The sequence below is a fragment of the Desmodus rotundus genome, chromosome 5 (genome assembly GCF_022682495.2).
Source record: "Desmodus rotundus isolate HL8 chromosome 5, HLdesRot8A.1, whole genome shotgun sequence".
NCBI lineage: Eukaryota > Metazoa > Chordata > Mammalia > Chiroptera > Phyllostomidae > Desmodus > Desmodus rotundus.
In genome coordinates, this window is record NC_071391.1 from 93,935,906 (window position 1) to 93,953,442 (window position 17,537).

At 40.3% G+C, this 17,537-nt stretch overlaps 1 protein-coding gene across 43 annotated transcripts in view; it reads left to right on the plus strand.

Annotated features, from left to right (window-relative positions):
- Positions 1-17,537, plus strand: part of MAP4K4 (mitogen-activated protein kinase kinase kinase kinase 4) — a 192,414-nt gene that overhangs the window by 68,814 nt on the left and 106,063 nt on the right. For 42 of the 43 annotated variants that reach the window (XM_053923629.1, XM_053923631.1, XM_053923641.1 and 39 more), the window contains exon 3: positions 8,664-8,720. The exons of the other annotated variant lie outside the window; for it this stretch is intronic. In XM_053923629.1, the coding sequence (XP_053779604.1) occupies positions 8,664-8,720 (57 nt within the window). The remainder of the gene's footprint in view (positions 1-8,663; positions 8,721-17,537) is intronic. 43 annotated transcript variants of the gene reach the window in all.

A 17,537-nucleotide genomic window follows, 5' to 3' on the forward strand; every position in this document is an offset into this window, starting at 1 on the left:
ATGAACTCCTTTAACTTGACCTTATCTGAGAAGCACTTTATCTGCCCTTCCATTCTGAATGAAAGCTTTGCTGGATAGAGCAATCTTGGATGTAGGTCCTTGCCTTTCATGACTTCAAATACTTCTTTCCATCCCCTTCTTGCCTGTAAGGTCTCTTTGGAGAAATCAGCTGACAGTCGTATGGGAACTCCTTTGTAGGTAGCTTGTCTCCTTTTCTCTTGCTGCTTCTAAGACTCTCTCCTTCTGTTTTATCTTGGCTAATGTAATTATGATGTGCCTTGGTGTGTTCCTCCTTGGGTCCAGCTTCTTTGGGACTCTCTGAGCTTCCTGGACTTCCTGGAAGTCTTATTTCCTTTGCCAGATTAGGGAAGTTCTCCTTCATTATTTGTTCAAATGAGTTTTCAATTTTTTGTCCTTCCTCTTCTCCTACTGGCACCCCTATAATTCAGATGTTGGAATTTTTAAAGATGTCCTGGAGGTTCCTAAGCCTCTCCTCATTTTTTTGAATTCTTGTTTCTTCATTCTTTTCTGGTTGGATGTTTATTTCTTCTTTCTGGTCCACAGCGTTGATTTGAGTACCAGTTTTCTTCCCATCACTATTGGTTCCTTGTACATTTTCCTTTGTTTCTCTTAGCATAGCCTTCATTTTTTCCATCAAATTTGGGACCAAATTCAACCAATTCTGTGAGCATCCTGATTACCAGTGTTTTGAACTGCACATCTGATAAGTTGGCTATCTCTTTGTTGCTTAGTTGTATTTTTTCTGGAGCTTTGATCTGTTCTTTCATTTGGGCCATTTTTTTGGTCTTTGTGGGCCTGTTAGGTAAAGGGGCGGAGCCTTAGGTGTTTACTGGGGCAGGGTAATGCTGGTGGCTGCGCTGTGATGCTGTACATGGGGGAGGGGCCGACAGGGAGCAATGGGGCCTGCTCCAGTGTCTGCCGGATTTCAGTCACTCCCTTTGCTACCCACAATCAAATTGGGCCCCTCTGGTGCTGATTCCCAAGTGGGTGGGCTTGTGCATGCTCTAGGCCCCTGTGGGTCTTGCCAACGAACTCTCCTGTGAGACTGGGAGTTTCTCCTGCTGCCACCTCAACCACACAGGTGGTTTCAATCAGAGGTTTGAGGCTTTATTTCCCTGAGCTGGAGCCCTGGGTTACTAGGTCTGCTTAGCTCCCCCACCATTCCTCCTGGTTTATCTATGCGGGAATGTGGGGCTTCAGGGTCTGCCAGCCACCACCTTGTGGGGTCTGCTAGCTTCAGCCTGGCCTGCCCTGTTTCACAATCTGCCACCTCGCTCAGTCCGCCAGCTACCGCCTTACTTCGAGTCCTCTCTGCTCCCGCTGCCAGTCTCTGCCCCTCTTTCCATTCTGTGAGAATGTTTCTTCTTTATCTCCTTGGTTGTCGGACTTCATGCAGTTCTGGTTGTTTTCTGTTTTTAAATTGTTGTTGTCCTTCTTTTGGTTGTGGGAGGAGGCACAGTGTGTCTACCTACGCCTCCATCTTTGCCGGACCCACCTAAATTATTTTATTTTTAACTGTCTACTAAGTCAGCTGTGGAGAATGACTCACTTATTGGGGTGTGGGCACTTGAAGTCTTAACATGCTATTTTGACTGTTTCATTCTTGGTAGAACTTAAGTCTACACATTCTCTGCTCTTCTTAAATGGAGTGTTCCAGATAAGGTAGCTCTAACCTAAGAAAGGCCTAATTCTATGTTGAAGGCTTTAATTTTAAACTTAAGGGAATAAAAACAGTCTTCTCATTAAATTGCAAGTCTTGGCTGATCTCATCACACTTACATATTCCTGTGTGCTCTCTGTCCTCTTATCCACAGTCCTGATGATGGAAGGCAGGAAGAGGTAAATAAACAGATGCTAATTCTAATAAGAAATAGTAGTTACAAGGGTAAAATGTGCAAAAATATGAGCCTGCTCACCTCACACTTGTTTCGGGCTCTGGAAGAGTATAATGAAAACAGCACTTGAAAAGCGTGTTTCCTTGGGGTTATGTTATAATGCCTGCTGTGTTGTAAGAAGGTGTTTAGAAGACTGAAAGGTTTTTTGAAGTTCTCTGATCTGTCTCCCAGGTTAATTATGTGGTTCCTTATTTCAGATGGCTCATGAAGTGGTCTCCAGGTAATATGCCTTCCCCTTTGGTTGATTTTGGATTTTTTGCAGACGCTTCCTGGAAAAGAAGACTCATAAGTGGGGCCTTTCATTTGGGGGTTTGCCGTGCAGAACCAGTGAAGCTGGTCTTTGTTTTGGGGTGGGTAAGTGTAGAGAACTTTAGACAGAATGGTCAGTGGATTGAGTGCTGAGCTCGTACCATTTATGACATGGTTATGTACGTTCTATCTATATTTGCTCTTAAAAATAAGGAAATATAAGAGGAAGTGGGTTGGAATTTTAAAAATATTAAAAACACTTTAGTTGTTAGAGCAGTTTTAGGTTTCACAGTAAAATTGAGAGGAAGGTACAGAGATTTCCCATATACCCCCTATTCCTATATATATAATCTGCCACCAGAGTGGTGCCTTTGTTGACATTGATGAACATGCATTGCTACATCATCACTCAAAGTCTGTATTTTATATTAGGGTTCACTGTTGGTGTATGTTCTTTTCTTAAATTAAAAAAAAATGAATGATTTTAGAGAGAGAGAGGAAGGGAGGAGGAGAGAAAGAGGGAAAAAATATCGACTTGTTTCACGTATTTATGCATTCATTGGTTCAATCTTGTATGTGCCCTGTATGTGCAGATATTGAATCTGCAACCTTGGTGAATTGGGATGACATTCTTAAGAAACTGAGCTACCTGGCCAGGGTCTCTTAGTGTCCATTCTGTGAGTCTATGAGTTTGGACAGATGTCAATGACATCTATCCATTATTATAGTATCTTACAGAGTATTTTCACTGCCCTAAAAATCCTCTGTGCTGTGCCAATCTATCCCTCTTCCCCAGTTGATTAAAAATACATATATATATTGTATTTATTGGGGATGATACTGGTTAATAAGATTATAAGATTTCAGGTGCCTAGTTAGAATTTTTAAGGTAAAATAAGAGTGATGTGAGTGAGACATCCTGGAGAGAGAATTGGCAAACCAGGTTTGGCTTAGCCACTAGACTTGTGTCCTTTTAGCTCTCTGGGATACTTTCTCATCCGTAAAATCAACTTTTGTTGAATTAGGCTTGCCTGTCCTTTGAGCTCAGGAACATTTCAAAATATAAGTTAGGATTTTATGATAAACATAATTGACATTTGTTAGAATTTGCTTGTTATAAACCCAACCTTCACATACCAAAACCCCCAGCTAAGACAATGAGTTCTTATGTTATTGTAATAAATACTATATAGTCCAAAAAGGATACAAGAACTTAAATTTGGGCTTTTTCATATAAACTTGAAAAACTTCAGAATGCATGAGAATCACTAGAAACTAGATTTAAAAAATCATGGATTTCTGTACCCACTTACAGAATTCTCATATTCTCAGAATTCTCTGGTGTGGGTCTGGAAATCTGCACATCACAGGTGAAAGTGAGAAACTAAACTCGATCTCCTTAATAGAAAAACTTGACACCTCTCCCCCTACAATTGGTCGCTTATATCCCAAATACTACATCTCTAAAACAGCAAAACACTGCAAACAATCATTAAGATGAAGGAACAATGCTTCCAAACTGGATGGTATGAAGAGCAACCAGGTTGTTGTACCGTCTGCAGCAGGTGCACACATCACATCGTGATAGAAGGCCCTCTTCCAACGTGGTGGGAAACCGGCACCTTCTCGACGGGGTGCACTATATGGCAAGCTATTTTTGTCTTTACCTGTCTGTAGAGAGGTGATGCAGTTCAGTGACACAGCTTCTAATCCTGGTGAATCATTGAGTTCTCCCCCTTTCTCCTGGCCTGTGGATAGCTGAATACCTGTCCTTTCTGGCGTTTGGTAAGGATTATTTGCAGCTGAAACCTGAGGGGATCCACATCCTGTCCATTGACCTTCAAGGCTACCGGGGCAATCCTTGAAGGCCCTGCTGCAGCCTCTAAGGTGGGTTTACACCACTACCCCCATAGTGATGTTTGCTTCATGTCAGAAGAGCACTTGGTTCTAATTGTGTGTATTTTTTCTTCACATACCACTGAGGCAGTATAAAGGGGGTCATTTATTACAGTTGAAGCTCTGCCAAGGGAATGTGGGTGGGGCCTCCCTCATTGGCCCCCAGTCTACCTCAAGAGAAGTATTCATATGTTCTGTCTTGGGTAGTGTTGAGTAAATCACACAGATTTTTATCATTTCAAAAAACCCTTCATGTAGCCTCCTTAGCATGTTAATATTCATTATATTCAGTCTCAGCTTTAGTTTTTCTCCTCATGCTATTTTGCTGGCCATTTGGTTCCTTTACATATGGTGGCCCATTTCAGCAGATAGAATATTACTTCTGTTAGTTTCAAATTCAGAGGTTTTATATGTATATAATATGTACATGTTTTATATATGTGTATATATTTATATGTCTGTGTATGTATATAGATAGGTGTAGAGAGAGAGAGAAGTATATTGCTGTAGCACCTTGCTGCCTCCCCACATATTGGCCATGCCTTTTGAAGATGAGAAATGGGCCTAAATTGATGAGGTTTGAGGTAGTTGCAAGCTGTATTAGTGAGAAAAGGTCAGGGAATCAGCAGGGGCCTCTGGAGGGAGCAAAGACTCTCATCTGAGTGTCTGCCAGGTGTGATGACCAGGGCTTTATATATGCTGTGTACTTATTATAGATTGGATTCTACAGTGATCTTGGAAGCTTGTATAAGTTAAACAACTTTCCCAGAGAAATACATTAATGAGGTGGTAGTGGAAGAATGAGAGCCCAAGGCTGCCCAAATCCCAGATTCATTTCTTCCAATGCATTGTCTTGTTTCTTAGGAAGGAGAGAAGCAGAATCATTAGTTTCCTGATTCTGATTTCAATTTAAAATGGACCTAATTTTGGAAGACCTGGTATATGTTAAGACTAATGCCTTTGCTTGGTCTGTTATGCGACACAAAAATAATTAATTGGTTGTTAGGTCCTGATTCTGTAATCCCTCATCAGTAAGGGAAACTAATGTTCTATACAAAGCAAATACTGAATGAATTCACCATTCTCAGTCTTTATGCCACTGTCAGACTGCTAAGTCTTAAGAATACACTTGCAATCTTGAATTCAGGTATAGAAGGGAAAAAAGGAAGACACTGCTACTGTACAAACATCTGGAGAGGTTTTTTTAATAGACCAGTGGATTTTCTTGTTCTATAAAGATTATAAGTATTACCATATCACTCAGAAGACTCTCCCTTCCCCCACATCTCACCTAATACATCCCAACACAGTACTGCTTACCCCGCTTGAAAAGAGAAAGCTGGGCAACTCTCGTGCTATTTTCTCTGATTCAGTGAGTGGGAAATGTGCTTTAGTAAGTTGGGAGTACCGTATTTTACCGTGTATAATGTGCACCCATGGTTTTGGTCCAAACTTACAGGAAAAAAAATTAGTTTTAATTTTTTAACTCAGTTTTTATTTATTTATAATTAGATACTTGCTTTTTGATAAGGGAATTTTAGCATTTATTTTTGAACATATTATGGTACAAAAAGTTTTATGTACAAATAATTACAAAACACAAGAACAGATACAAGGTATTTCAGGTACTACCCATTTATAATGCACATCCTTATTTTTCCCTCAAAAGTTTGAGCAAAAAGTGCACATTGTACATGGCAAAATAACAGTACTCTTCGTGCAGTGGGTAGTATCCACTGCAATATGTATTTTCAGATTTGAGGGCTGACTGGGTGCTAAGCAGATCGTCTTTGTGTCTCTTACATGGGAGGTACTGGGAGATTACTTAATACTCTCTCCTCTTAAATTCTGTCCTTCCTTCTTGGATTCAAGGAGATCATGATTTCGTTTCATGATTGCAGTGCCAGTGATAGGTACTCAAGGGAGTTGCTTGATACTGTGCTAATAAATTCATTTTTATCATCAGTTGAGAGAAACAAGCTTCAGTCATAATTTATTACCAGGGTTGGGCCTGATTGTATGCCGTGCACTCACTGTTCTCAACAATAAACCTGTGAAATGGGCACCACTCTTCCCTCTTTGACAGAAAGGAGCCAGGGGTAAACTGAGCTGTACTGTGTGCCCTGGTCTCAGGCTCTTTGTGGAGGAGATGAGGGGTGGACCCAGTCTGGCTGGCTTGTGCTCTGGAATCCTGCTTTGTAGCTGCAGGGTCCTGCCCATGCCCAGGACACAAAATAAAGCGTAGTGTTTTTGTAGTGATGCTTAGAATAGTGCTGTAGTTACAAAGCTAAAAAAAGGCTGAGGTTACAGAGCCTATAACACACATAGGTAGATATTTTAAATGAGCGATTTTGGATAGACAGGTAGTAAAAGATATGGGAGCCCATATAACCTTCATAAATTATGACCTTCCTGGCACAGAGTTGGACTCCACTGTGCAGGCCTTTGAGATGGAGCTTCTGTGGATGTCACGTGACTTCCTCATTATTTAGTGCAATATATGGACAGGACAGCATTTTCTTTCAGGATCATGGGTGACCTAACTGTGAGTGCATGAATAGTGCCAGACTATTCTCCCAGGCTGCATGGGGATAGTAGACAAGGTGTGATGATGGGGTACTCTGAGGTGGCAGGTGAGGCTTCACTTCTGGGCTGTTGAGGCTAGGCAGGCTGGGAAAGCACACCTGCAGAGTAATAGCTGGGAGGTGGCTGGAAGGGCAAGAATGTGGAGTTCCCTGCTACATGGACCATGTGCCTTCTCTCTGCCTGCTTCAGAGGCAGGAATTCAGATGGCCTGAACTACAGATGGTACCCACAGTCACATGGTAGCACTGTGGTGACTTAGGAAAGTAGCTCATGGGGAGGGTGGGGTTGGCAATGTCTGCAGGTAGGTGAAATCTAGAATGAGGTGCCTGGCCTGTGGATTGTGTTTGTCTTGGGTTCCTGTTGAATGCGTCCTGCTTCTGAACTGTTGGGCCATTGCTGGACTCCATCCCATCATGACCACATGTAACGGAGACTTTATTTCTTTTTTAAAGATTTTATTTGTTCATTTTTAAAAAGATTTTATTTATTTTTAGAGCGAGGAGAAGGGAGAGAGAAAGCGAGGGAGAGACATCAATGTGTGGTTGCCTCTTGTGTGCCCCCTACTGGGGATCTGTCTTGTAACCCAGGCATGTGCCCTGACTGGGAATTGAACCAGTGACTGTTTGGTTCACAGGCTGGTGCTCAATCCACTGAACCACATCAGCTAGAGCATGTTAATTTTTTAAAGAGAGGGAAAGGGAGGGGGGGAGGGAGAGAAACATCAATGTGCAAGAGAAACATTGATCAATTGCCTCTCTCACACCCCAAACTGAACTGGGGACCTGGCCCACAATCCAGGCATGTGCCCTGACTGAGAATCAAACCAGTGATTTTCGGTATGTGGAATGACACCCAACCCAGTGAGCCGTATGAGTCAGGGCTAGAGACGTAATTTTAAGTGTCGTTTTCAGAGCGTCTTTTTTTTGGACTGAGTTGGAACTTGAGTTTTGGAGCTTGAGTTCCTGTGCAGACTTCCCAGAGAAAAAGGGAGGATGTTCCTCCATTCCTCAGGTTTTAAGTTCTAAAATTCATAATGCTCTACCATGGGATCACAGTAGAGGCAGGCGTGGGGAAAACATGGAGGCATTATTTCTGTTTTACATTTGTTGCAGAAGGACCATTTTTCATAAAGTCCTTAAATAGTGCTCAGGATATCTGGGTAGCTCTTTGTTACTCAGCTGGGAAGTGACTAGCAGAGCCTACGTGATACTGAGTGGATGGAGAGGAGCCAGACAGACAATAATTAGATCCAATAAGCCTCATCTAATGAGGGGAGAAGGACATCAAATTTGAAATATCTAGTGATATAAGTGGATAACAAATTTTTAGGTTCTAGGTCAGGAATTAAAATACAGCTGTGAAAAAGCCTTAATTTGCATACCCACCCTTCGTTGTCTCTCTCTCTCTCTCTCTCTCTTTTTCTCCATCTCCCCCCGCCCCCCACCGCACAATCATTTTGTACACTCCTCTATTCTAGGTAGTTACTTTCCAACCTTTCTACATTGGAACTACAAGGAGGCTTCGAAAAAGACTCTCAGTATAATTCTTGTAAAATCAAATAATGGGTATTGGGAACTCTACTAGGGAAAAATGACTATTATTCATTTTTGACAGCAGACAACCAGAGGTGTTTTTTGCTTGTGTGTGTGTGGGTTTTTTTTTTTTTTTTTTTTTTTTTTTTTTTTTTTTGGTCATTTCCTTCATGTGGAGTATTAGGAAAGAAAGAGTGCTCAACATGATGTATAGAAGAAAACCTTTAAGTTGCTTGGGTTGAGAGGTAACGATAGGTAAATTCAACCCTGGAAAAGAAAGGGGAAATTTATCAAAACTCATTTGTTCATCAAGTGTGGTTCATTGGTGTTACCGACCATATTGTTCTGTTGAAAAGCACAGACTATTTCATCATAAGTTTTTTGGGGGGAATATAGAAGAAATGGTTTGTTGAAGCTTCAACCATTCTGTTCTAGTGATTGTGCAAAACAGTGGTGCTAATTATCTTTCTTTCCTGTTTTTCAGGGTCGACATGTTAAAACAGGTCAGCTGGCAGCCATCAAAGTCATGGATGTTACTGAGGTAAAATGGGGTAACAAATGTATTTAAAGAAATCAGCCCTGGCTGGTGTAGTTCAGTGGATTGAGCACCGGCCTGTGAACCAAAGGGTCGCCGGTTCAACTCCCCATCAGGGCACATGCCTGGATTACGGGCCAGGTCCCCAGTAGGGGACGTGAAAGAGGCAGCCACACATTGATGTTTCTCTCCCTCTCTTTCTCCTTCCCTTCCCTTCTCTCTAAAAATAAAATAAATAAAATCTTAAAAAAGAAAAGAAAAGAAATTGTTAGATAAAAGACAAGGACACCTGCCTGACCTTCCCCCTTCCCTCCAGCCCCAGGTAAGGGTATAGTTCTGTTTGGAGAATCAATGTTGAACAAATTGCTGTTCCTGTGTCATTATGGGTTCATAAGGTCCAACACAATAATTGACTTAAATTGTTGCAGATGGTCCCTAAGTAAGTAACAATCAGTAGCATTTTCTCTTTAAAAAAACCACATCTGAGTGATGTCATCCTTGGCAACATAATGGACCATAATTGGAAACATCATCTCTCGTGGAACAGAAGAGATTTGGGAAGGGATCATGGAGGTCACATAAATAGGGAGGTTGAGGGGTGTGGGGTAGGGAAAAGCTTCTCTAGGGATTAGGCCACATTTGGACCATTTCTTTTATTTTTAACATGGAGAGAGAAAACAGATCCAGCCAAGTTCCCAGAGGTTTGAAAACAGAAACATCTGCTAGAATGCTGAGCAGATTGTTGGCAAAATTTAGTAGCAAAAAATGGTCACATGAGGATTTACTGTGTAGCTTTTGGGAAAGAGGAGAAATTAACTCGGACAAAAAGTACCTTATTTTTGTGTATAATGCACACCCACATTTTTGTGTGCATTATACACAGGATTATTATACCCATGGTATGTCATCTTTAAATTGATGCATCCTTATTTTTCCCTCAAAAATTTGGGCAAAAAATGTGAGCATTATACACGGCAAAATACGGTATCTATTTCCCTTTGTGTGTGCATGTATATATGTGTCTATATTTCATTTTTTTAAAATTTTTATTGTTATTCAATTAACAGTTATATGCCCTTTCTCCCCATCCCTCCACCCCACCCCAGTATATTTCATTTTTAATAAATAGCCATAAATTATAGTGCACTAAATCCATTCCTATTTTAAATTACAGTTAACACTTGAGCAATGTAAGTTTGAACTATGCAGTTTCACTTAATATGCAGATTTTTTCAATAAATATTGTAAATGTATTTTCTTAATATTTTCTTTTCTGTAGCTTATTTAATTGTAGGAATACAGTATATAGTACGTATAATATACAAAATACATGTTAATCGACTCTTTGTTATTGGTAAGGCTTTGTGGTCAACAGTAGGCAACTAGTAGTTAAGTTTTGGGGAGTCAAAGTTATAAGCGATTTTCAGTGGTCGGTGCCCCTAAGTCCCATGTTGTTCAAGGGTCAACAGTATTTTTATCAGAAATTTTACTTTACACTCATGATTGCTGCTCTTTTGCTTAATTATGAATAAGGTTTACTATCTTATGTCAGGTATTCTAGAGAGAGTTAACCAGCAACCTTGGGTATTTGGGATATCTTTAAACCATAATCTCCCCAAATCTGGGGCTTGTCATAGGAGATAGTGGCTGGGTTAATCTCATGTGTATAGTTGAATAATCTAGAGCGGTCTTCTCTACTGCCTTGTTCTCCCCTTGGTCTCTAATAATGTGCTCAGCTCCAGTATGCATATTTCCTAGTAAGAATTAGAAAATATTGTTGTTTCCGGACCACAGGACAACCCATAGAGCTTTATACAGGTATTTAAAGGTGTGACATTTTATGAGGTGACTACTCTCTTTTCTCTGCCAAAGAGGATGTGGAGACTTTATAATGAAAAAGTAATATTATACTTTTGGTTGGTTGGCTGGCCAAAGATTCTTGTAACATAGTCTGATATGGGCTGTGGCTGGGTAGCTTAGTTGGTTAGAACATAGTTCCAATATGTCACGGTTGCAGGTTCGATCCCAGGTCAAGGCATGTACAAGGATCAACCAATGAATGCATAAATTAAGTGGAACAACAAATCAATGTCTCTCTCTCTTTCTCTTTCTTCTCCCTGCCTTCCTCGCGCTCTCTCTAAAATCAATAAATAATAATAAAAAACATACTATGGACTATTTTGTTGTGTTATAGTGTACAACTCAGTGGGAAGTTGGGTGCTTTCCAGTTAAATATTATTTTTAAGATTATTTTAAAGAGTGGTGAAGGGGCAGCAAGTTCTAAGTTACCGTGATTTAAATACAGCAGTTGAGTTATTTATGAAATGCTCTCTGTGAATGGAATGATCAGTGACTCCTTCCTACTGAGCTCCTGCTCTGTATGTTGCTGGTTCTGAATGGGGAATTCAGTGCTGGAACCTGTGTCCTTTGTCATCTGTGAGCATACTTCCTGACTGGTTACTGGCAGATGTATGGGTGCATTGTAACAGTAATCTTCAGGAGTTTTATGAAGCATTTGGAAGTACTGAGAGTTGAGTTTTTTTCCTCACTTCAGCCCATGCTCCTCTGGCTGACTTTGCTGCTGTACCGGCCTGGTCATGCTCCCTTTTCCCATCTCATGTGAACTCTAAGTGAGACTTGTCTTCTCTATAGAGGGCCTCTTCTTCTAAACGTGGCTCTGACTCTAAGTGTAATAAATGATCAGTGTTTTTTTTCACAAGTGTAAAACATAATAAAACATTTTTAAAAAGTGAAATTCTCATACTTTTACCACCTTACAATACCAATTGCTGGTGCTTTCGTGTATTTCCTTTTGCTCAACTCGAGCACAGCTATAAAATGCATGGACAGCTGTGTGTAACACACGCTTTTGTATTCTACTTTTGTAGAGTTGTGTACAAAAGGTATTTCCTTGCCTGAAAAATCAGGCAGTGTTGGAAAAATGCATTTTCGGGACTCCTTTAAAAATTATTATGCAAAACCCATGTGTTCAGGTGAAATGAAAACCAGGTGGCAAGTCTTCAGAACAAATGCAAACTCAATCAACTACTTACCACGTTGGCTTCTCAGTAATATTTCCTGTGTGCTTTTCTATGCAGGGACCTCTGTGCTAGAGCATAGGGTACAGTGTGGACAGAGGACATTGTGGAACCAGCACCCCAGGAAACACATTGCTTGGTTGACTGGCCAAAGACCTTGTCAATGCCCCCACATCAAGGGCCTATAGCATCTGTTGTAAAGGTGTAGGCTTTGGCCTGGGTAGGACCTGGGAGCCTGCATGAGAGAGAATTTGCAACTGTTGTTTCCAGTTTCCACTGCAGCAGAAGGCACTGTTGGAGAGGGTTCTCTTGATGAGACCAGGATTCTCCGTGGTTTTTGACTTCGCTATTTTGTCCCAGGAGCAGAAAGATGTGAATACTTATTTTTGGGAAAAATCACAGACTCGTTCTGACTCTTGAGCCTGTTCCCGAGGTGAAATCAAGAGGCACCTACCAGTTTACTCGTTACTGCTCAGGCTCAGAAGGCCAGAGAAGCAGCATGTGGGAAGGGGAGCATGTGGCTGCTGTCCTTTCAGCTGTCAGCTCTGGCAGTCCTGAACCTGTGTGTTCCAGGGCCTGTGCTGAATCCACTGCACCTGTTTTACTCAATCATGTGACCTGGAAGCCAGTTACAGTGGAGAATTCACATTTCACCTGGGGTGAGGTGGTAGGGGCTGTGTAGGAAACTAAGGGGTCTGGAAGAGATGTAAAATCTCTTTTCTATTTCTTCTCAGATTTTAACCATTTTAAGAATTGATTATATTTAGGATCTTGAAGGGCTCTTTTTAAAGAAAGTATGTCATTTTTCTGATTGGTTGTGGGAAGGGTTTAAAGAGCAGGTTAATGATATATTCAAACTGGAAAAGACCAGGTTATGTGATCTATAATGTATTGTTTTATTTTTGAAATAATTACAGAGTCACAGGAATTTGCAGAAAAGTATATAGGGAGGTCCCATGTGCCCTGCACCCAGTTTTCCCCAGTGGTATAACTACAGTACAATATCATAATTAAAGTTCATGTACAAAACAAGACAAGACAAATGATTGGTTTTACAAGCTAAGGATTTATAACAAACGAGGCTGCAGCCATTGCTCTGTGCCTGCCTGGAGGCAGGCCACCGGAAGTTGGCGTTCATCCAACCACCAGGTTTCCCCAGCTTGAGAGTGCATTCATTTGTGTGTGCTGTGTTTTGTGGGATACTTGAATTGGTTGTTTGAATCTTGGTAACTCCTTCATTTCAATCCTTGTGTCTTAATGTCAACTTGTGTAATTGCTGGTACACATCAGGGACTGATAGTTTATTTCTTGAAGTTTTAGGGTCTCCTATTTTTTTGAGGTAACACTCTGGAAGGGAAAAAGATGAATTAGCTAGATGAGTAATTCTGAACTTGGGGTCCATACACTCTTTGAGTAAGGTTTGTCTCTGAGAATTAACATTTATGTTTTCATTTTAATAATTTCCCCCAAATTTTTATCATGAAAATGTTCTTAATTACAGAACTGTTGAAAGAATTAATACTCTCTACCCTTTGCTTAGACTCAACAGTTATTAATGTTTTGGTTGTATATTGTGGCACCACCATAGGCCTTCACTTATAAATACTTGAACATGCTTCTCTTAAAATAAAGCCAGTCTTCTATATAATCATAACAGTGCCAAAGAGAATAATTCCAGAATTTCACCTAATGTTTATTCTATATTCAGATATTCTCAGTTATGCTATGAATGTTTTTGTAACCATTTTTCAAGTCACAGTCCAATTAAGATTTATACATTACATATCTTAGGTATTAACTCGATTTTAATTTAGAGCTTTTGTGCCCACCTCTTCCCCCCCCATTTCTTTTAAAGAAATTGACTTTTAGAAGAGTCCAGCCAATTATTTCATAAAATATTCCATATTCTGGATTTGTCTGATAGTTCCCTCATGTTGTGTTTTAGCTTGTTCCTCCTGCCTGTATTTCCTGTAACCTGGAAATTAGGTTGAGAGACTCATTTTAAATACTTTTGGGCAAGAACATCTCTCTCATTGGTGGTATCAGATATTTCATATTGCATCACATCAGGTGCATTCTGTTTGTCTCACTATTAGTAAAGCCAAATTTGATAACTCAGTTGGAGAGGTGACTGGCAGGTATCTCCAATGTAAAGGTGAATACGGGATTCGTATTTAGTAAATAATCTCCAGAGTGATACCATGACACCAAGTGAATATTCTCTTCACCCACAACTTTTTAACTAATGCCTTTGACATTCATTTGCCTGAGTTAGTTAATATTGAGAAATGATGGTTTTCAGATTCTATCTTCTATATCACATCAGTCCATAAAGAAGAGTTTCCTTTCTTACTTACTCCCACGATTGCTTGTCCTCTCTCTTTTTCTAGATACTACTAAAGACATGGTCAGTTTTACTTATTCAGCATGTTTCCATCAATTAAAACTGCTGTGATTATGATGATTATTTAATCAAGTGGTGCCAAATTTGGCTGTGGAAGCAAGCTCTCCCAATACTGGCTTTTTGTAGCCCTTTGACATTAGTTTTTGACTACTGTTTGTTTTCTGGCACAAATATATATTTGAAGCTCATCTGCAAGAATGTGGAATTACTTCCTCTGAGGAGCCTCAGTTCCTTTTAATGGGAAATATATTTAGAAACCAAGTTTGAATGCTAAGTGTACTCATTGCTGCTGAGATGTTACTACTTCTAGGTCCTTTCATTAGATAATATGGAAATATATATTTCAAAAATTAGAGTTTTTCCTTAATTTTTAAAATCTTATATATTTTATATTTCTTTTTCCTCCTAGATTGAAAAAATTTGGTTCATGATAAAGTAATACATTTATTTATTTGCTTTATTTTTAAATGAACATAACCAATTTCAGAATTTTAATAACAATATTACTACTTAACAGTAGAGTTAACAGTGGAGTGAAGTTTAAGATTTCTCTGAAGTTCATATTGTCTTTACAATATGTCTGTTAAGTACAGTCAGAATGCTGTGTTCAGAAGCTACATGAAATAATTCTTTTCTTTGTAAGGTTTATTAGTTTTGTATGTAGCTAGATTAATTTACTGATTCATTTATAGGGTTTGCTTTTTCTCCTGATTTAATTCTTGAATGTATAAATCATTTACATGGTTCACAAATCAAAACTATAAAAAAGTATGCATTTTGATAAACAAATAAGCTTAAGCCAGATCATCTTGATGGCAGTTCACCTTATACCCAGGTCATGCTCTGCAGTTGCAGTGCTCTTACTTGTGTTGATTATCTCTCTAGGCAAAGTAGGGCAAGACATTTCTGGGGCGGTGTAGAGAAAACAGAAGCTAACCTAATACTGGCATATACGTCAATTGGAGGTGAGACAGTGCTGTGTGGGGTGATGTCTCATTGTAGCTCATCACTGCTGAGTGGGAGAGCGGCTCAAAGCTAGTCTTCTGGCTGCTGCATTAGTCTTCTCTCCACCAGTCCTTTGGGCATGGGATGGGGCTAAAGTAGCAGATTCTCAAAAGTCTTGTCTCTGGACCAGTGGTAGCACCCAGGAACTTGTTAGAAATTCAGAGTCTCAGGTTTCATTCCAGACTCCTGTAGCAGAAATTATGGGTTGAGTCCCAGCAATCTTTGTTGTCACAAGTCTCTAGGGTGTCCTAATGCTCCATTTAGTTTGGAAACCCTTACTTTTAATGGTACCTTAGGACAGAAACTGCCCCCTCATATGTATGAGTCAGGAATTCTAGATCAGACACATTGGCACCTCCTGAAAATTAATGTTCAGGAGTACATTACTGGTTAGAGTTCAGGGATTGAACCCAGGTCTTTGATTCTCAGTTAATTGAATCTTTGAAACTCTCAATGATTTCAAACATCAGGGTCTAAGCTGGTTTGATCTGGACCTTAAAGGATGGATGGATCTGACTTTCTTTCAGTCTTATGACCAAAACGTGTGTGATTGGTAATTGTGGCATGCACCTTGGAGGACAGGGGCCTGAATCCTGTTGGGACGTCAGAAGCCAGTCAGCATATTTCATTGGGTACTCTTTGTCTTCTTGCACTGTCCTTTTAGAGATATGAGTATAAAAGCAACATAAAAATCCAGCCTTGCCTAGAATAGCCAGTAAAAACCTAGCCTCTGCCTGTGTTGTGAGCAAGGGAGCATCCCTGAAAAGGAGTCACTCACACCTTTGTGTCTTTCCACAATGCCAGGCTTATTAGGGGAGACCACCCCAATAATCCAATGGAGGAGTCACATGAAGGTGATACACAGAGAGGGGAGTTTACATGACTGAAGCTAGGAGAGTGAGCTTCTGGTGGGAAGTACTGGTCACTGATGGCATCAGCAGGTGTAGAGGTGGGAGTCGGTATCAAGCCAAGAGGCTGCGATGGGCACATGCCTATAGTGGAGTGGAAGTTCAGCGGGGCTCCAGTCATGAGCCATAGTATAGCTAAGCTTGAGCATTGATTGGTTGGCGCTCTTGAATTCTTATGACCCCCAAGGGGGAGAGGTCCTACTCGTGTCTATGTCCAGATGGAGTCCTTATCCAAGTGTCCAGACATGTGGTTTTGGATTCTGGGCCTCTTCTAAGGGCATTCCTGTTAAACCCCATTACTTCATTCTTGACATAGCACTTGACAGAACTGCCATGGTTGACAGTGACTCCATATTGGGTTGCCAAAGGTAACCAAAATGCCCACTCAGCACCAGGTCTTGCTTTATATAGACTGTCATCAGATTCTGTGGTAAGGGCCACAGCAGAAGTAGCCTAATACTAAGCAGTGTGTATCACCTGTGGTGGACATGTATTGAGCACCATCAGAGCGGGGCCCACAGAGGAGGAAGACAAATTTCTTGCTCTTGGGTAGTTCATGTTGTGGCTAGAGGGAGCAAAATAAGCTTACTCCAGTGACAAAGCAAGGCCTTTGAGGCTTAACAATTTCACCGCTTTTCAGTTGGAGGGGAGCACAATGTAATGAATGTGCTGTTCTTGTCTAGACTGAAAATAAGAACAAAAGGAAGGGAGGGAGAAATCTCCATGGACCTTGTGACCTATTGTTACCTTCTGTTGTTCCTCAGAGGCCAGTTGAATCTAGCAGGCTTTCTCTTGCTCTTGGGTGGGTCCAACAGTCTTGCACAGGGTTGTGCATGGTTGATGCCAGCAGTGCATCTGTGGCACCCAGTGTGTGTCCCTCCCCCAATATTCTTTCTTGCCACATCTCCCTCTGCCTTCTGCATTTCTTAACTACCTTCTATTTCATATCTACTAAGAGAGAAACTGATGTGCCAAGTTTGTGGGATGCTAAATTTTCTTACTTTAGATAACTTCTAAATTTTAATGCTCTTGATCTTTGATTTCTACTTCCTTACTTAGCTTTTCTGTAGATGGAGTAAATGTCCCACATTGTACATCTTTGTTTATGTTTAATATCAGTACAAGTCCTTGAAGAAAAGCTCTTAAAATGAGTTACAAGTTGATTAAATTTTAGTGTATTTTAATTGGGAAGTATGATAGTTATGTTGAGAACTAATAGCTTCAGAGTATCCTCATAGAATACAGCAGTGTTTCTTAACCTTATTTTCATCATCACCTGTAAGAAACCTTTTTAGATATTTTTCCTAATCACTCCATGAAAATGTTAAACTCTCTATATATCTATTCATGTACTGTATGTATCTTTATGCTTTATACATAAAAGTGGTAGGTTTTTTCCTCCATCTCCTAGACCTACTTTCACCCCCTTGGATGATAGCAACTCCATTGAAAACATCTGGTATAGAGT